This window comes from Tasmannia lanceolata, unplaced genomic scaffold, assembly GCF_043159265.1.
Source record: "Tasmannia lanceolata isolate RefF3 unplaced genomic scaffold, GAP_Taslan_0.1 ptg000020l, whole genome shotgun sequence".
NCBI lineage: Eukaryota > Viridiplantae > Streptophyta > Magnoliopsida > Canellales > Winteraceae > Tasmannia > Tasmannia lanceolata.
In genome coordinates this window covers 16,262,443-16,283,042 of record NW_027518697.1, presented here as the reverse complement: position 1 = coordinate 16,283,042, position 20,600 = coordinate 16,262,443, and the positions used below count along the sequence as shown (strand labels likewise).

Genomic DNA, 20,600 nt, shown 5'->3' with positions numbered 1-20,600 from the left:
ATGAACGTATAAATGAGCAAAAGCCAACGTAACATGAGAAAAAAAAAATTTGTGAAAACCATAAAAAAATATTGCTTGGATTTTTTGCAATGCCACATGCATCGCGTTTATGTTAAGAAATTGATTAGAAAAAAGAAGAGTTTTCCATGAAAGAAGATTGCATGAATCAATACGTTATTATCTCTCTCTCTCTCTCTCTCTCTCTCTCTCTCTCTCTCTCTATATATATATATATATATATATATATATATATATATATATATATATATATATATATATCTATATGGGTCGCGTGCTTTTCTAAAGAAACTGCAAACGTAAATTAAAAAGAGAAGACTTCAAATGAGATTGGATAAATTGGTAAGCCGATGGTCTTGATTAGAGTTTCATCAAACCTTCTTTTGAGGCATTTCTTAGTCTTGATTAATTGAAGTTTCATCGAAGCTTCTTTGGGTACATTTCTTTCACTCCTCATCTTTTTATTTATGGAAAAATGCTGCAGAGAAAAAATGCCAAGATGACATGACTGCTAGGCTCTTCCCTGAAAGTCACTGTTGGGCCCATTTCTGCACATCCAACAAGCAAACACAAGTCCAGCCCATCCTTGTTTCTATGTTTGGAATGACATTTGATAAAGGAACTAGCTAGCGTGGCTGATTCCTTTGGCATGGTCAAATGAGAAGATAGATTGGAATGTCATATTTCAGAGGACGTATTTTAACTGGAGGTGGATATGGTCACCTCCTTCATGAGTACGATCAGTTCTGTCTTCCTTAGAGACAGGGAGCTCATAAAACAATTTGGCTAGAAAGATAGATTATCCTTCCTTTTTTACAATTACATGATTGGTTAAGTGGAAAAGCCTGAAGCTCGTAGGCCCCTCAGAGAGTTGACTTTCCATGGGACAGTGTGCCTTGATAAAATCCTCAACTCAACACTTCATTCCTTGGTAGGGGTGCAACTCGGGTCGGGTTCAACCCGAACTGATGGGTTCAGTCCGAAAAAAGGTTGGGTCGGGTTGACTTTCCCCAACCCGGGTCGGGTTCGGGTTTGGGTTGACTTTTCCCAACCCGGGTTGGGTTTGGGTTGGATTCGGGTTGAGGGTTTGACAACCCGACCCAAGTGAAACCCGACATTTTTTATAATTTTTTTATTTTCTTAAGCTTAAAAACTCAGGTTGGAAAAATGAGTTCCTCGGGTTGGGTCAGGCTCAGGTTGGAAAAATGGGTTCCTCGGGTCAGGTTGACCTCAACCCAACCCGACCCGACCCGAGCTGCACCCCTATTCCTTGGTGGGCTATCAAAGAAGATGGTCCCTTGATGCGATGGTGTGAACGCTTAAGTCTTTGGACTTGGCAGAGCAGAGCGTGGCTAAAACTAGCCTTGCCTTCAGATGGCTTTAGCTGCCTTGCGGAACTTTTGTCATTTGGATTAGTTCATGGCATAGGTCTATGATGCCGCAATCTTGAAAATGGTCCCTTGATGCCGGGTCGTGAGACTTGTCGCATTTGTGCAATAATACCCTAACTTTCTCTTCATTAGAGTCCGTAAATCCATAAATCCAATTGGCCCCGAGAAAGCCCATCTAACTGATTCAACCTCGTCTCTCAATTGACAGGTGCCTGCTTGCAATAGCTTAGCAGAATATAGTTTAATTTAGGGAAATGATGTCAGCACAACTATGTTTTGTTAAAGACGCTCATGTATCTTGTCTTTTAGTATTTAAATGACTTGTAAGAGCTTTTTGGGAAATGTAAATGACCTTTTGACAGCTCTTTAAATACTAAAAGACAAGATACTTGAGCGTCTATAACAAAACATGGTTGTGCTGATATCATTTCCCTTAATTTAATGGTTCAAATTTATAGCTAAACTCTACCTGCTCTAGGTCAATGGGGTCCACGCATATGTTTGTAGATCCCTTTGGTACTCATGTTAATTTAACAATTGATATAATCAAGTTTGAATCTCAAAACACAATAGCCTAATGATGTACAAAAAAGAAACAAAAAAGATGACTGAACCACATAAAAGATGTCAAAAGCATAATCTCACTGCATATTACAAAATACCGATGTTTTAAATCTCACATGTAGAAAGCCAATAGCCATGTACAAGGAATTCATATGGAATTTCAGCTGCATGTTGGATCTTCACATCTCACCTTCTAGGAGCTCTGCAAGTGCAACTCTAAGCTTAGAATCAGTTCCCACATTTCATAGTATTCCTGTGGAACCTATTTAAGTATTTATAGAACAGCTTTCTTTCCATTTTTTTTTTTTTTTTTGAGATAAAAATAGAGGGGTGCAACAACCACCTTTTTTTCCAATTGATGCTATGAACCAAAGTTATCTAGTGTAGAAATGTCAGAATAATCTTTATCAATCTTCCTGGCTTTAGAGGAGGAAGTGTCAAACTAGTCTTGTTATCAATTTCTCTCATTGCATGAATTTTCACATATACTGAATGAATAACCCCCTGAAGATGCTTCTCTATCATACTTGACTGCTTTGGTAAAACTCAGAATCTTCGAAGATGCCCCAACCATCGCCCGCCTCTGATACATCAAATTACCAAAAACTCACAAGTTTCCATACAAAAACAGACCCTGAGCCACTTTACTATAGCACCTGTCGCAAAACCCAGAATTAGGGTTACACTTGCTATCTCAAATATCCGAATTTAGAGATAAACTCCAAAGCCATCATTTTCTCTACGCTAGGCCCCGCTTTAGCTCTTCTTAATATAGTTCGTTTTTCAGCTGCTTGCAAGTCTCAAAACAGAACAGCATATTTGACATAAGAAAGAAAGCTCAAAGTAGCCGGAGACTCAAAATGAGTTATTAGCCACGTTACAGGAGAATGGAAGGCAGGCAAATGATGAAAAGACCTGCATCGAAAACACCTGTGAAACCCATTGATTTTCGTGATTATAAAAGGCCCAAGGACCAATGCACTCAAGAGAAAGAAAGATAAGAACTTCTATTATTTATTATTACTAGCAAGTTTGGGTCTTACCCCCAAAATGGTATCATGTCCTTGCTTGATAACCAAGCTTTTCAATTCTCCGAAAAAAAGTGCATATCTCAAAAGTCCCATATTTTCAATCAGAGTGTTAGTACCGAAAGACTTCAGTTTTCAGTTAACTACATCACCAATAATCACCGCAAGAACAAATTCCATCTTTAAAGTGGTGATAGATCCTCGAATCGCCCACTACAATCTCTCGCCTGGCAAATTTAGAGATCATCTTCGCAGCACGGTGGCAGTCATCACATATTCTAATATTCTTTTTGACAAGGATAGGAGTTCCAACTGTTGTGGAGATTAATCCAAAACAAATTGCCAACCTCACACTATGAGTACTCGGAAAGCTCTCTCTTTTCTTTGCTATATCTAGTGGCCTGAACTTAATACCATGAATGTAGATATCTTCCCCTATCTGACTCAACAAAATGTCAAGTAAGTTGTAGATAGTGTTGATCTCCATGTGGGTCCTATCACCATTGATGAAAGTACACGTCTTACTATTCAGTTCAACCATGCTACATCCGATCGTCTTATCTAAACCTTCTTCCTTCATTAGAGATCTCACCCTCTCTACATCGTCCCACCTCCCCATTTCAGCATACATGTTAGAGAGCAAAATGTAACATCCAGTATTATCATGTTGTAAAGCAAAGATACTTTCTGCTGCAAACTCTGCTAGTTCAATATTTCTGTTGTTTCTACTGGCCGCTAATAGAGATCCCCATATTCTCGCTGTTGGGACAAATGGCATTGTCTTGATAAAATTTTCGGCCGCATCAAGGTTTCCCGTGCGACCAAGAAGATCAACCATGCATCCATAGTGCTCAATTTGAGGATTAATGTTGTACTCTTTTTGCATAGAATTAAAATACTCCCATCCTTCATCTACCAGACCGGCAATGCTACAAGACGATAATACAGAAACAAAGGTAATCGAATTTGGCTTCATACCCATTTCTTGCATTTTATAGAAAAGTTGAAGGGCAATATCTCCACACCCATGAATTCCATATCCCATAATAATTGTGTTCCATGAAACTACATCCTTACACGGCATCCTATCAAATATCCTCCGCGCATTCTGCAAATCACCACATTTTGCATACATATAAATCATGGAATTCAAGATAAAAGTACTCATACAAAACCCAAATTTTGTGACATAACCATGGATTTGCTTTCCCTCTCTCAACAATGCCAATTTGGCATATGCGGGGATGATGCTTGCAATGGTAACAACATCTGGTTTTTTATGCCCTTTATGTAGTTCATTGAAAATTCCTATGGCTTCCACACTCAAGCCTTTATGAACAAAACCAGCAATCATCGCATTCCAAGATGTTAAGCTCTTAACAGTCATTCGCTCAAACAACCGCTCTCCCAATTCCAATTTTCCACACTTTGCATACATATCAATTAGCGCAGTCTCCATAACTAAATGAGGGACCAACCCTCTTCTAATTGCAAAGCCATGGATTGATTTTCCCTTCAAAAGACCTCTTAATTGCGCACAAGCAGGGAGCAAATTCACCATTGTAATTGCATCCGGATTTGTGTTATCGGCCTCTCGCATCTCGATCAAACAAGCAAATGCCTTGTGGGGTTGATCACTCAGAGTATACCCACCTATCATTGCATTCCAAACTACTATATTTCTCTGACTCATCCTATTAAATAACCTCTCCGCAAAATCCACATTTCCACATTTACAGTACGTGTCCGTGAGAGAAGTGACAACCATGAGATCAGATTCGAACCCGCATCTGATTATATAACAGTGGATTTCCTTCCCTTGTAGAAGGAAATCATTCAAAGAACAGGCTGAAAGTGCACCAACTATGCTGAACCGATCGGGTTTCAATCCGACAGCGAGCATTTCTCGAAAACAATAAATTGAATTCCACCCATTCCCAACGCAAACATATCCACCAATCATAGAATTCCAAGAAACTAAATCTCTTTTAGGCATTTCATCAAACACTTTCTCTGCAAAGTCAATATAACCAACTTTGGCATACATTCCAATAAGGGAATTGCAAATGAAAATATCTGAATCCAATCCAAGCTTGATGACGTGGCAATGTATTTTCCTTCCATCATTGAAAGAAAACAAACCCCCACAAGATTTGATTATAAAGGGGAATGTGAAATTATCCGGGTGAACACCCAACATTTGCATTTGATGGTAAAATTCAATAGCCTCTTTGTAAGACCCATTATTTGTATACCCTTTGATCATCAAATTATAGAGAAAGGTATCTGGGTTTTTTATATTTTCAAAAATATGCAGAGCTTTATCCATGTACCCAAGATCTATATGAGAACAGAGAAGAGGGGAGAATTTTGCGAGATTTTGGGAGATTTTTGGCTTGATGGAATCTGGGTTTTTGCTTATTTTTGGGAATTTTCGTATGTTTGGGGAGAAATTTTCCTGGGAATTTGAGTTGCAGAAGCTCTGAAAAAGTGCTCCCGCCATTTTCTGAGGTGGTGGGAAATTTTGAGAGGCAGATTTTACATACGATGTTAAGGGACGTTGAATTTTATAATGGGCCCATGAGACCAAAAAATGACATGGACCCAACCCAGGATGTCCGGTCTGGATCAATCATAACGATCAAGCTTTGGGTCAGTACGGATACATGACCTTGTAATTGAGATCGTCGATTTTATAGATCATAATACTGAATTGGAATCCCATTCTTAAGATTAAGGCTTACAAAATCAACGATTTAGACTGAGTCTTGATGGATCAATGGGCTAGGATTATTCGATCGAACGCCATCGCCATCGTTAGCTGTTTGGACTGATGGAATCAGACGCTGGAATCGATTCCTATTCTGCTCGATTCCAGTGTTGGTTCAAAAAAGAATGGGATCTAGCCTGGAATTGACACCAGGGTGGAATTAGAAGAGGAAAATGCTAGAATCTCTTACCTGCCCTAAGAGGTGGTATTCTGATTCCACCCAGGTTGGAATGAAATTTTTATTATAAACATATATATAGTCTCTAGACAGAATAGGTTGGGGAATGCATGTCACAACAAGGACTCCCCTAGCCACCGGTCTAACCAAGAACAGGTACCATCTCCCCTTCCCATCTTAAAATTAACTAAGGGTTCATACAAGAGTCTTGAGACACAGATAGACTTCCATGCACCCAAACCGGTTCCCACTCTCTCAATCCCCATCCTTGCCTGTATTTAATCTCCAATGATTCTCTGTCATAAAGTATATTTTTCCTCTCCGCATCTCCACAACCATTTTCCCATCAAGGCTTTGTTTCTCAAATCTGAATTTGTCAATTCCTAGCACCCAATTTGTCTTTAATATGCATACTTTCTCCCATCTCATTGAAGCTCCCTCCCATACAAAGTCTCTTTAGAGTTTTTCTATTATCCTCTGCCACTTTTGCCGGGATTTTGTAGAGTGACATGAAACACATTGAAATAATCTAACAATTCGATTTATAGAGGTTTCTGTACGGTTGTTTTTTTAACATTTTTTAAGCACACCAAATATATTGGAGGTATAGGATCATCTTAGGGAGACCATCTTTGGCGCATTTGAAAGCAGCTCAGGAACACTAACACACCCACCTTGCGTATCATCACGAGGTCCAGCACTCGATTGATCTGAACCATTCATTTGATAGGCCTTTGGATCTCCTGAAAGCCACACAGATCATCCCATTCTAACATCCAATAATATGTATTTTTATTGATTCAAGACAAAAAAACAAAACCCACAATACGCAAGTACAGAATTTAACTTTTTCACATCAGGTACATTTTCTTTCAGATCGAGTATAGATGTCAAGGCCTCACTGAGTTTAGACAAATCCCTTTAAGAAGTTTCAAACTTCTTTCTAAGGTAAGCACCCTCAGTTTAAGAAGTAGCTAGCCTTTGTTGCGAGATTGCTTCAGCTTCATTTTTTGCTTCAACACGCAACTCCATGCTTTATATTCCAAGTTCTAGCCTCAATGACATCCCTGCTTGGCTCCCATCTGTTTAAGAGTATAGTTCCCGTTCTGGAATCCCATTGTGGATGATGATTCCCATCTTAGCTTAAATCAGTTCTCTCAAACAATCAGCAGCAATGGGGATTGTAGAGTCACCTTCTATAATCAGCAATCCAAGCCAGGCCTGTGCAGACCATCTTAAACCCTTCGGGTGTGTTTGGTTGCGGTCTGGAATTACCTCGGAGAATAGTGTGGTGGCGGTCTGGAATGACCTCGGAGAATGGTGTAACTAGTGTTTGGTTGCGCGGCACATAGTCGGAGAGTAGAAGAATAAGTAGGAGGTGTCTTTAACAGTATAGGAGAGACACACAGAGAGAGAGAGAGAGAGAGACACATAGTCGGAGAGTAGAAGAATAAGTAGGTGGTGTCTTTAACAGTATAGGAGAGAGAGAGAGAGTCTTTCCCTGAAAAGTTCAACCAAAATTCCTTGCTTTTGGAAGAATTTGTTTTTAAAGTCACGAGGGATAAGGAATTCATGTCAGCACACAAGCAATTATTACATGAGAGACATCCAAGGGAGTCAATGGAGAGTCCAATGCTATTTTGGCAACCAAACGTGAAATGGCATGCTAAATCTAAGCCAAACTCGGACGCCTGCCGAGCTTTTGTGCAGCCAAACAGAGCTTGCTCCCCCCTCTTGCATCAGAATATGACATTAGACGACTTCTACTTGAATCATGAAGTTGAGTTTTAACATTAATCATTAAGTTGAGTTTTAACCAACCCTCCGAAGGAGTCGGCCATTTGGGAGTAATTTTGCACTTCTCTGCGTCATTCTCCGAAGGATATCTCCTAACCCATAAAACTAGATCCACTTTGATTGCAATGATGATTTTGCTCCAGCTCTTCTTGTACTTAAAATATTAAAATGGGAAATGTACAGGTTTTTTTTTTTGAAATGTATTATCGTACTGACTTCCGTACAATCAGATTAGTTTGTCCACAGTAATGTTGGCAATAAATTACTTGGAAAACTAATCCAACACAATAGCAGGTAGCTTCTAATTGCAGCCCTGCATATCAAGCATCTCATCTAGTTCTTTCAATCTCTTCAGTCCTTCACTAAGCAAGAATCGAACTCTCTGCTTATCATCGCAATGTCGGTTCTTCTCCATCTCTTGTCTCGTTGTCTGCCTCAACTCATCTGAAAATAAGACCCTTTATAGTTCAGGCAAGATACTTGCACCATCATAAAACATTACGGCCATGTCTGGCAACCATGAAAAAAAATTACATGAAATACTCATGGGCCTAATTGTGTGAAAGAGGCCGACGAGGGAGAGGGAGAGTTTTTTTTTTTTTTTTTTAAATTAAAACGTTACAATGAAGAAGAGAATTGAAAGTGCGGGAGTGGAGAGAGCCTAAAAAATACATAAAAACTTCTTTTCTGAAACGGTGAAAAAAATCCCTAAAAACTAGCAAACATAAATTACGTATTTAAAGTAGGTTTTCTGATTTCTTGGTTTTTAGGAGCTTTTTATGCTCACCTCCCCCCCAACACTCTCAAGTTTCTCGCTCTCCCGCATGGCCTAAACAAAAAAAAAATCCAAAGAATTCACAACTGACAAGCTTTACCTCTGGCATCACTAGGGGCACGCCGAGCAGTCCTTAATGCTTGTCTATAGAGTTTCAGTACACGGGCACGGACGATAAATGCCTGCAAGTCCAAGGAGAGAACCATAATAGATTCTCTTCTGCGGCAATCAATATTCATATCACCAATTCTTTCAAAGAGCTAAAGATTGCAGTTCATTTCAAAACTTATATACTTTGAAATGATGTTGACATAAAGGCCACTGAATTATTTAATGGCCTTGAAAAATGAAAATTTTGGGTTAAAGCGATAATATAAACGACATATTCCAACATCATATGTTGTAACAGTATTTAAGAAGTCTGCCAAGTTCTGTTACATTATGTTTTTTTTCTGAAGAAGAAGATACATTATGCTATTTTCGATACTGCTCTTAAGAAACAATCCCTTTTGCAGATGATTGTTTCATGGTAACAGACATTAGAGCATGGTTTTAAATTTCATCCGGATTTCGGTTGGGACCAAAACCAAAATTTGAAATTTTGTGAAATCCCAAATTTCAACGGAAATTTCGAAAATTTGATTTTTTTTAAAAAATATTATTGTTCTGAAATTTGGGAATTGCTAAAATAATACTTTTTTTTAATACCGGATTTAGGCCGAAATTTCAGCCAAGGGCGAAACCGAAACTGATATCTGAGTTGGTGCCCAGTTGACTCCACACTCATCCACATATTTCTGAGTTTGGGTTGTGTTACTATCAAATGCCATAGCCACATGGAATATGTGCAAGAAAATCATGTTATGCATGTGCTCATGAGCATGACAATGTGCTCATGAGCATGACAATGTGCTCAAGAGAGACCCAAGATTCTCAATCTTTCTATTAATAGGGGATTTACTCGAACCGATTCAAGTTTGCGGAGGTTGGTGTGACTTTGCAAATTATGGTGAAGACAGACTTGTGAATGATCCCTACTCGCATTCAGTCACTATCATACAAACATTCATTCCTTATATTACTGGCAAACAGCTAGAAATGAAAGGGAAATTTTGAAATCAAATGCAATTTCTAATACACTCCACAGGAAAACCAAGGAAAAAAGAACCGAAAAATTGAAAAGGAAGATGATCCTTTGTTGGATCAAAAGAACAAAATTGTTAGAGACAACTTGGAAAGATGGGCTCCATTTTGTATAAACTGAGTAAGTTTCACCGAGGATAGTGAACCAGTAACAAACAAAACAAATAAGCAAATTTTTTTTTTTTTTTGAATGGTACAGATAAGCAATCTTTATGTACATAATACCCGTGGGGCAACAACAGGCCAGGAGAATTTTGGCTAACCTCAAAATAACAGCTGGCCAACTAAGGAGGGGTGTGCAAATATTACCAGTTGCAACAATTCAGTCTGTGTCCCAAACTTGCCCTTGGATAGCCACATCATCCTAAGGGGGTCCACTGGATTCCCTACGTGAGCAGTGATCTTGGGGAAAATTTAGGAAAATAGGGAAAAGAGGAAGCACAGAAAATGACATGATTTACAAGCAAAGGAGAGATACTGAGCGTGTTCCGAATCACAAAGAATAATCAATTCCATGGGTACAACAGACAACAATATAATTTGAGCATGTAGCTGGAGGGCAAAGCAATAGAAATGAAAACAAAGAATTATGCACGAAACTTCGTATAACACACACCCTCAAATTGAGATATAATTCAGAGCAGATAACCTGCTTAGCAATCTATCATGACGTTCCTGTGATACTAATTTAGACAAACTAACACAAATTATGGTTCATTTCACATGCTAGACATTTTACTTAACAAAATACGTGGCAAATGACACCATAGCTAAAGTCAGGGTACAATAATAGAACTTAGGAGAATTTCCAAAGTTTTTAAAAATGGAAAAACCTAAGGAAATACAGGGAACAACCCAACGGTTGACCTGAAACCATTGAATTCAAGTACGCTGTGTAGAAATCAACACTGATCAGACTAAGAGGTCATAGTTTGAGCAAATGTTTTTGAGCATGCTCTCGATCACAAAGAATATACGATTATAAGGGTGAAATAAACAACGATAAAATTCAAACGTGAAGCTCTAGACGGCAAAGCATTAACAATGACAATCATGGCAAACGCAAACTTCTTCTAACACCTCGAACAGGGGCATAAACTCCGCATCGATAACCAGCTTAGTGATCTATCATATCATTCCTGCAATATTGACTTAGAAGAGATAACACATTGTCGTTCTATCTTGTATGCTGGATTTTTCGCTTACAAAATCACAACCAAGGGTGGTCCAATAAATAATATCCTACAGTGAATTCCTAGGTTTCTAAAAGGAAAACCCTAATGCTCTGTTTGGATGCCGGGTTTTTTTTTTTACCTGGGATTTATGTGGGTAAAGGTAGGAGACAAAAGAGGGGACAAGCATTAATTAGAGAAAGATATTATGATGAGTGGAGAGAGAGGGTAGATAGAGAAAGAGAGAACACCATTTTCAAGAGAAGATTTTGCTGATGTCAGCAAGAAAAAGCTGATGTGACCACTAAAACTTTACCCACATAAATCCTGGGAACAAAAAAAACCTAGCATCCAAACAGAGCATAAGAGGCACTTTGCCAATGTCTAGTCCCTTTTTTCACAAATAGGCGACACGTACTAAAGTAAAACCATATCTCTCGAGGCATTAAGGACCACACCCTTGCATGCCATTGGTCCCAGATTTCCTCAGCTACAACCAGAGATTGAGGCAAGAATTTGCTCCAGGGGGGCAACAATGGTTCTTATGGAATAATCCGGTCTGGTTCCGGGTTTTCAAACCATATCTTTAACTAATTGATATCTTGGGCGATAGGATTATTTGGAGATTTAGTACTTATTGGATCAAAATTAATACAGCAGAAGCTCTTGTTAATTAACATTTAAATATATTTTTTTCGAATGGTAAAGATTTCATTAAAAAAGAAGACTGAGCTGGTCCAAACAAAGTAAGATACAGATACACATAAGGAATAGTAAAAATGACCCCTAAGAAATGGGGAGAAATACAAAAAACAAGGGGGGAGAAATAAAAAAGCTTCAACTACTCTTTCAAGACCCCTTCCCTAGCTAACCTATCGGCTACTTCATTAGCCGGCCTTCTCACATGACAGAAAGAAGGGGGAACTTCACCCACCCGATCTTGAATCTCCTCAAATAATCTAGCAAACCTCCATGGGTAAGGGTGGGCACCACTAAGCCATTTGACAACATTAAGAGAGTCCCCTTCCACTATCACTTTATCCAAGATCACGTTCTCAAGGAGTTTGATTCCTTGATAGGCAGCATGTACTTCCGCTTGAATAGAGTCCGCTATCCCTGCCGGTTCTGAGAAAGCCCATCTTACTGTTCCATTCGCGTCTCTAAGAACACCTCCAATACCCAAAGGTCCCGAATTTCCCATACTGGACCCAGCGAAGTTCAATTTTAAGAAATCCGGATCAGGAGGTTTCCAATCCTGCACTATCTTGGAGCTCGATTCTGAGCTATTGCAAATTTCCTTCCACCCATACCATTAGATCATGGGTAGACGCAATCCTAAAGCAAGGAATGGCCTTTGCCCAAGAGATATTGAAAGCAATAACTTTATTGGCGAGATAGAGGGGCATCTTGGATTGTCCCCCTTTAAATACTAAGTTTATTTCTCTCTTACCACAACACCCATATCAAAGCGAGGGATAAATTCCATAGAATCTTCCCCTTCTTCCACGATGGGACGCAAGGCCAACTATCCAATAAATCAACAAGAGAGGCCAGAAATACCCAATCAATCTCAAACCTGTCCAGAATGCAACTTTGTACCTCTCTGGCCAACTTACAATGAATAAATATATGATTCATAGACTCCGGCTCAATACAAAGAGTACAATGGTCAATAATAAGCATCTCCTGCTCTCGCAGGGAATCCACCGTCACAATTTTTCCACGACAGGCTGCCCACAGAATACACAGACCCTTGGAGGGGCTTGGATAAAGTATTTAAATATTTTGTTCTGTTGTTTGCTGTAAGATAACCTATTCCATTAGTGTTTAGACATCCTAGCAGGATAAAGTATTTGCTCAGAAAGAATGTTTTTCGTTTAGCCGACTATAATTGAGGTACATTTTCTTGCTTCCATTTTATCTTCTGCACATTTAAGTCTTATCCATACTGGTTGTAAGGCTGCTTTCTATCTACTCAATTTCCTAACAACATCATTGTAATTGCTTCTAGTCTAGAGATGAACTATGCAAGTTCATGACAATGGGAAATCATTATTGGGAATCAAAGGAAAGATACTCTGTTGCTTACTACCTTAGACCATATAGTATATACTCACACTGAAAAATCATCCACAACAACGGATGGGGGAAAGAAGCAATTGTGGGAAAATAATGCAAGAGAATGTATGGAAACTTTAAATTGTAGGGATTATTTTCAGATCGTGGGCTTAGGGTGCAATCCTTTATTCAAAATTGATGATTGCCCCATCCCACATTAACACTCAAATATATAAAATAAACTAGAAATCTAATTGCAACTAGAACTACAACTACCACTTCAACAATCTAATTACATCTAGAACTACAACTACCACTTCAACTCTAACTAGGAATTAGAATCCTACCTACTTTGATAACTCCACTTCAAGAAACAAAAAACGAATCCTAAAGTAAAATAAAAACTTCCTACTGAAATGTTACTCTCCTAATGACACTAGAGTCCCAATAGGCCAGAATCCTAGTGGATAGTGGAGTGGGAGTAGAACTCCTCATGTGCTATGTCAATACACCAATGAGGATTGGACATTGAATGATGCGTGTTGATCATATGATAGTATTAACACCCCAACACTGCCAACCATTGAATTATGAGAATCCCAAAATGACTCAACCTTCCGCACAGTTTTTTTTTTTTTTTTTACCAGGAATTTATCAAGGAACCCGGATGCACCGGAAATTTTTTTGGTACAATAAAAAAAAGTACAAGAGGGGGGCGTATCACCTTACCTCAAAATCAAAAAAACCTTCTAAGCACAGTTGAAGAAGAAATCAAAGCAAAAAGGAAAGACCAAGAACAAAAACCAAAAGTAAGGAGAGAAAATTTTCCTCTTGAATATTATTTCAAGCCATTACATCACACTTCAAGTTTAGCAATTCTCGTTTATAAACAAACTAAAAACCAAAACCTATTAGAAGTAAATCTCCACTACACTTAAAACCGGTGACCAAGTCCTACAAAATAAAACCACATGTCTAACTCCTCCAAAATAACTCAAACAAACCAAATATAATTTTAACTATAATCTAAAAATCAAAACAACCAAACCTCATTGTCATCACCCAAAAAATCTAGCTAGAAACATTAACTCCACTCGAACTAGAACTCTTAGTTTGAGCCAAACACGAGTAGCTAAGTGGCTAAGAGGATGACTCTACAATGACTCTAACACTCCCACTCAGCGTTGACTCTCTGCTGATCACGCTGAGTTCCTTTCTAAGCTTTACAAACTTCTTGTAGCATAATCATTTGGTAAATATGTCGACGGCTTGCTCTCATTCGGGAACTCCTTGGGTTTTTTCAAAATACATCGGCTCGGTAATACCAACTTCATCAAGACATCAACATGCTTATTTCAGCCGTTCAAAAAAAAAATACCAACTTCATCGTGTGATGTTGCTGCAAATGCTGCATCCGCAAACTTCAGATTCATCTAATTGAGTCCCCCTCATCTCAATCAAACCGAAACTCTCTCATCTCTTCAGTTGTAGGGGGGGTGCAACTAGGGTCGATTTTCCGGAATTTGGGTTGAGCTTTTACCTTGAAATCGGGTCGAGTTCGGGTTGATTCCTATTTATTTTTTAGTAAAAGCTCAACCTGACCCGGCCCAAGTTGCACCCCTATTTAGTTGCCCTCGTATGATGAACAACTTTTTTTTAATGGCAAAAAAAATTCATTACATATAAATAGAAAGACAGACCGAGGTGGTCGATACAAGAAACACGCATAACTCGCGAAAGGGCTACAAACTAACAATCATAATGCTTCGACTGAGCAAGCGAAAAAAATGAAAAGAAGACGAGGGGGGACGAAATCGAATAGTTCCAAACCCTCCTCAGACACCCAGCCTTGTCAATCTATTGGCAACATAATTAGCCAACCTCCTGATGTGCTGAAAAGAAATTCTAGCATCTCCCGCCTGATCTTGAATCTCATCCAAGAATTTGACGAACCTCCATGGTGGAGGACAAGAGCCTAATCCAACGAATCACATTAAGGGACTACCCTTCCACCACGACATTGTCCATAGCATAGCCTCCTTCTCTAGTAGTTTAATACCCCGGTGCACTGCTTCCGCTTCACTAGAATCTATTAATCCAATAGGGCCCGCCTAATCCAACGAATCACATTAAGGGACTACCCTTCCACCACCACATTGTCCATAGCATAGCCTCCTTCTCTAGTAGTTTAATACCCCGGTGCACTGCTTCCGCTTCACTAGAATCTATTAATCCAATTGGGCCCGCAAAAGCCCATTGCAATGTCCTTGTCTCATCCCTTAGAACACCCCCAATTCCTTTTGGGACCTTGGTTCCCGATGCTAGACCCATCAAAATTGAGCTTCAAGGTGCTAGGGCAGGAGGCTCCCACACCTGCACTATCGACGGCCTATGCTCGGAGCTATCAGAAACCTCCCTCCACTCATGCTATAGGTCGAAAGCAGACATGAATCTGAAGCTTGGAAGGATACCCAAGAAATCGAGAGGGCCAACACCTTAGAAAATAAAAAAATTAGATTTCTTTGCATATCCCTTGAAGACACGAGCATTTCTCTCTTTCCAAAGAACCTAAATAGTTGCTAGAAAACATACATTCCACAGAATCCTTCCCATATTTTCTCCAAGGAGCCGACGACCGGCAAATCAAAAGATCTATTAGTGTTGCAAGGAACACTCATGATATTCCAAATCTGCCCCCAACAACCCGCTCCACAAATCCCTGGCCAGTTTGCAATGCAGAAACATATGGTCAACTAATTCCCCTGCCTCTATACATAGAGCGCAATGATCGATGATCAACATATCACGCTTTCGTAGAAAATCCACCGTCTGAATTCTATCAAGCAAAGCGGCTCAGGCAAAGGCACAAACCCTAGCGGCTCATGCAAAGGCACAAACCCTTGGGGGGCTTGGAATGTCCAAATTCTGGCTACTATAGAAGGCACATGGAAAGACACAAGACGAAAGTAAAATGATTGCCTTCCGAAGGCGACACACTGATGAGCCCATCTCCCTCTGAGCAACATACCGAGGAGGTTGCTCCATGTAAACTTCCTCAGTTAGGTCGCCATGAAGAAAGTCATTCTTCACGTCTAACTGATAGAGGCCAACCACAATTAATTGCAATGGAGATCAACACTCTGACATAAGGTATTTGGTAAAAATGTCTCTTGATAATCAACACCAAATGTCTGAGTATAATCCTTTGCAACTAACATCGCTTTTAGGCAATCAATTGTCCCATCAGGCTGATACGTAATACCAAATACCTATCTACAACCAACTGTCTACGCACCAGAAGGTAGTGGAACAAGTTTCCATGTTCGATTTAAGTGTAGGGCATCCATCTCTGCATCCATTGCAGCTCTCCAGCCAGGATGAGCCATTGCCTCTATAACTGATTTGGGAATAGAAATAGTAGAAACATTGGAAACAAATGAGCGAAATTTGGGTGAAAGATGATCATAAGAGACAAACTTTGAAATAGGATGAGCAGTCGTACGTGAACGAGTACGAGTAGCAATAGGAGAGTCAGAGATAATAAGGAGATTACCTGAAGGATGATCATCGGACAAAGAAGTAAGATTGGCTGGTTGAGGAGATGGAGGCAGAACTACCTCTTTTGGACGTCGAATGTATACTTTTGGTGGTTGCACGATTGGAGCTTTCGGAGATTCTCGCATAGGGGCAGCCGAAGAGGAAGAATCTTTCATAGGCTCAACCGAAGGGGATTCAAAACTATCGGTAATAACATTCAGAGCAGGGAGAGGTAAAATTAAACTTGACAGCTCTGCGATAGAAACCTGAGAGTCTAAAAAATAGGGAGTATCCTCAAAAAAGGAGACATCTGCCGAAACAAATATTTTTCGCAGACTAGGACTATAGCATTTGTATCCTTTCTGAGTCCGTGAGTAACCTAGAAAGATACATTTTTCCGAACGAGGGTCTAATTTATCCAATCCAAGGGCTAACTTGTGAACAAAGCAAGTACATCCAAACACACGAGGCATTATATGAATATATTTACATATAAAATGTCGGTAATATCCTTATATGTCTAACAGGGGTGATACGTGTGTTTTGTTTAGGTTGTGAGGATAAATCTTGGACGGTTAGAGAGGGAGAGTAGGAGAATCTTTAGGGATGTGATGGATATGGTTTGGTAGGAATATTCTAGGTTTGTTTGTGTCATTCATCTTGCAGGAGTCTATTGAGTCTCGGGTTTTTATATGCATTTGAGCAAACATTTATGCAATGAAATGGACTTCTTGCCTTTTGTTTATTTTTTCTTATGATTAGGAGATTGAAGGCTCCTCTCAAATAGAGCCTGATTCTTCATCTCTTTCCCTTCATCTTCAAGATTGGGCGAACACGAAAAAGGGAACATAACAGGGGGTGTTTGATATGTATCATGTTTCTCCTCCTTAAACTTGTTACGTGCCTAGATGGGTCCCATCTATGGGTAATAAGTAAGTAGTAATCTTCTATTTCATCGAAGAAGAATTCTATCCCATAAATTGTGTTTTTACAGGAGGACCGACCCTTCCCTCGAAGCGGGTCAAGAGACTGATCGCTCCTCTAAAAAGATCAATCACATTGCGAACCGATTTGGGTTCATAACAAAACCCTTGCCATGGATTGCGTCTCTAAGCTGGTCTCATGGAAAACTCCAAAATTTCTCTCAAAACAAAATTTTCCATAGGATGCCCAAACAAAATCAAACCCAACGACCCATCAAAAAAAAAAAAAAAAATCAAACCCAAATAAAAAAAAAATTGTGAATTAGCAAATCTGTAATATCAGTTATTTCTCTTTGGAAAATGTACATTACTAGATCTCAAACATGCCTACAGAATAAACGGATATGATCTAAAAACAGTCAAAAGGAGAGTATTTTTTTTTTAATGTATTTACCTTAGAACAGGGAGAAACTCTGGAACGGCAATATAGGCCTATGCTGGGTGGAATAGATGATATCATGATACTCTGCTTTTCTCGTTAGGCTGTGGCTCTATATAGCAGACGGATGCACCCGGCACACGTTAGCATGAGCCACGGTCTGAGGCTCGACCTCTTTGTTTTGGATTATGTGAACCGATTGTGGTCTCAAAACTGATTGTTGGACGAAAAATTTTGTTTTTGAGTCCAATAATTAGTTTAGGCCTCACAATCGATTCTCGTAATAAATTAAAAAAACAAAGGATTTGCTAGCGGCACTTCGCGGATGGGCTGTTGCATGTGAGAGCAGCCACACCGGTTCACTTTTCAGCAGATTTTGTCTTCGTTCAAGATGTGGCTGCTCTCACATGTAATAGCCCATCCGTGAAATGCCTTCTGTGATGGACGCTAGCAAATCCCGAAAAACAATGTTGGACTCAAACTTAGGCCGTGTTCATTTTACCCCGTTTGTTTAAAGATCATTAGGCAGCTAGACTGAATTAGTAAGTAGATTAGATTAGATCATTCCATACTTATATCTTCATGGCTTGATTTCTTCCTATGTTTATTATCCGAGTGCTCTGTTTGATTCTATGTAAATCGTCCAAGAGTTTAATAAAAATTTCATTCTTTGTATAGACTAAATGGGGAACGGCTGGATTTTTAAAACATCACTTGAAATTGAGTAGTTGGTTGTTTAACCTGGTATCAAACGTCCTATGTTCAAAACCGAACAATTCCTTGACATTAAAGATTTAGCCATCTCTGTAAATAGGGGTCACGCCTAAGGGGAGTGTTGAAGTTGTAAATGATTCAACACCACAATCTCTAACAGCTTACGCTTTCGGAGTAATTGGTAGGGTTGCAACTCGGAGCGTGCGGGTCGGGTTTTCTAGAACCCTGCCCATCCCAAGAAATTATCTCAGGTCGGGTCAGGGTTTAGTTCTCTTTGAGAAAATCCTAGACTAAAAAACCCGACCCTACCCAAGATAGTTTCTCGCGTTGGTTTGGGTCGGGTTTTGTTTTTATTATTTAGTGTAGGATAATGACTAATTTCAATGATTATAGAAAACAATCTAAATTTATATCATCAAGTGCGTATATTTAGAAGGAAACTATTTTTTCACATCACACACATGATCAGCCGAAAGAAAACAATTATATTAATATATTAGAAAATAATTTGTCATATTATTCAAGAGATTTTTTAAGAAAGTCATAGTACACACTAAGAGTCGGGTTTCGGGTTTCGGGTTTCAGGTTTTTTTCTATAAACCCTACTTGACCCAACCCAAGATTGGATTGGGTTTTTCAACCTAAAACCGTACCCAGTCCAAGACCCATGATTTCTAAACCCGTCCCGGTTATTTCCGCCGACCCAAGTTACAACCCTCACTAATAGTGATGCAGGAGCATAAAGTCACATGCAGCCACATTTATTATGTTGGCCTTTGTCTTTAATACTAGTCTTTGGTCTTGGTCTTTAATACTAGTCTTTGGTCTTTAAAATTTAGTTTTTGGAAAGTTGTAGCTTTCTTAGTAAGTTGTGGTTTGTTTTAATTACCTTGAAAGAGTGCTTTGACTAGCTAGTAACTTATGTGTGTCTAGGAAATGTGTATGCTTTTATGGAGTTTTGGACTACAAGTATTTTGTTGTAATCTCTATAAGAATGAATGAGAATGGAGGAAAATGGACTTTTGATTGCTGTAAAAATATTCTATGCAACTTTCCTTGCTTTGGAGTAGAGTGATTCCTCCTACGAATCAAGCTTGTGGCTTGGTCGCGTCGAGTGACTTCCGCGATTAGCAACGTTGAGTGACGTCCGTTACCTCCGGTTGAGGATTCCCGGAACTATCATTTCCTCTTGGTTCAGATCATTTTGATCTTAGCCATCCCACGTGAGCTCCGGCCTGCGTCAAAGTGGTATCAGAGCTACAAGAACCTGTGGCGCACTTTGTTCACAATCCAAAATTTTGCAATCCAGAAAGTTGGGGTCTGTTTCGTGCTGTTTTTGAAGGGGTTATCGGTGTCCGATCTAAGCAAGCCATATACCAACGGAGAGTTCGTCGAGTCTACTTTCCAACGCAACATACGGATCGAAAATCAGAGTTTTCTACAAGGAGATCTTAGCGTTTTACTAAAGGCCGACGGAGGGAACTGCAAATCCGAATTTCCTTCACTTTTCAAGCTTATAAAATGCGGCATGGACGACGAGCCCGTGGACGACCTATTACTGAAATTTATGATGATGATGTGCGAGCTGAACTTGCCGAACTCCGTCAATCTAATCAAGAGCTTCGACAAATGGTGAATGAATTTTTAGAACGAGCGACGGCACCCTCTTCTCCCCGACGTAGGAGGAGTGCATCATTTGGTCGTGAAAAGATGAATATGAATGAAAACGGTGACTTATCTAGTTCCGTTGAAACTTCAGCAACCCCACAAAATGATCGATGGAATATGGAACGCCTGGCTAGAGCTCTTGAAGGATCGGATAGAAGCATTCAAGTTAATGTTTCTGATTTTCAAGGAAAACTCAATCCGGATGAGTATTGTGATTGGATCGCCTCTTTGGAAGCATTCTTTGAGTGGAAGGATCTCTCTGACGAGAGGAAGGTGCAATTCATGGCTACAAAATTGAAGGGACATGCTCTTGTTTGGTGGCAACAATACCAACGAAATCGAGATCGACGAGGTGTTCCAAGGATTATGTCATGGGCAGAAATGAAATTGAAGTCAGATGAGAAGTTTCTTCCGCTGGACTACCC

At 39.5% G+C, this 20,600-nt stretch overlaps 3 protein-coding genes across 7 annotated transcripts; all 3 read right to left on the bottom strand.

Moving 5' to 3' along the window:
• Positions 1-1,928: 1,928 nt before the first annotated feature.
• On the bottom strand, positions 1,929-5,559 carry LOC143854318 (Tetratricopeptide repeat (TPR)-like superfamily protein). The gene is made up of 2 exons (XM_077364202.1): positions 3,017-5,559; positions 1,929-2,888 (listed from the first exon to the last, which is right to left on the bottom strand). The coding sequence occupies exon 1, from the start codon at positions 5,502-5,504 to the stop codon at positions 3,150-3,152; it is 2,355 nt and encodes a 784-aa protein (XP_077220317.1). The 5' UTR covers positions 5,505-5,559; the 3' UTR covers positions 1,929-2,888; positions 3,017-3,149.
• Positions 5,560-6,724: 1,165 nt separating this feature from the next.
• LOC143854364 (LYR family of Fe/S cluster biogenesis protein) lies at positions 6,725-17,874 on the bottom strand. 5 transcript variants are annotated; one of them, XM_077364263.1, is made up of 4 exons: positions 17,809-17,867; positions 9,974-10,050; positions 8,622-8,703; positions 6,725-8,190 (listed from the first exon to the last, which is right to left on the bottom strand). In XM_077364263.1, the coding sequence occupies exons 2-4, from the start codon at positions 10,025-10,027 to the stop codon at positions 8,048-8,050; spliced, it is 279 nt and encodes a 92-aa protein (XP_077220378.1). In that variant the 5' UTR covers positions 10,028-10,050; positions 17,809-17,867; the 3' UTR covers positions 6,725-8,047. The 5 variants fall into 5 exon arrangements, with proteins under 5 accessions (XP_077220378.1, XP_077220379.1, XP_077220380.1 ...); XM_077364264.1 differs by lacking the exon at positions 9,974-10,050 and having other exon boundaries at positions 8,622-8,740; positions 17,809-17,874; XM_077364265.1 differs by lacking the exon at positions 9,974-10,050 and having other exon boundaries at positions 8,622-8,737; positions 17,809-17,873.
• On the bottom strand, positions 16,182-16,904 carry LOC143853822 (uncharacterized). The gene has a single exon (XM_077363539.1). It carries the CDS (start codon positions 16,902-16,904, stop codon positions 16,182-16,184), a length of 723 nt encoding a protein of 240 aa, XP_077219654.1.
• Positions 17,875-20,600: the final 2,726 nt, after the last annotated feature.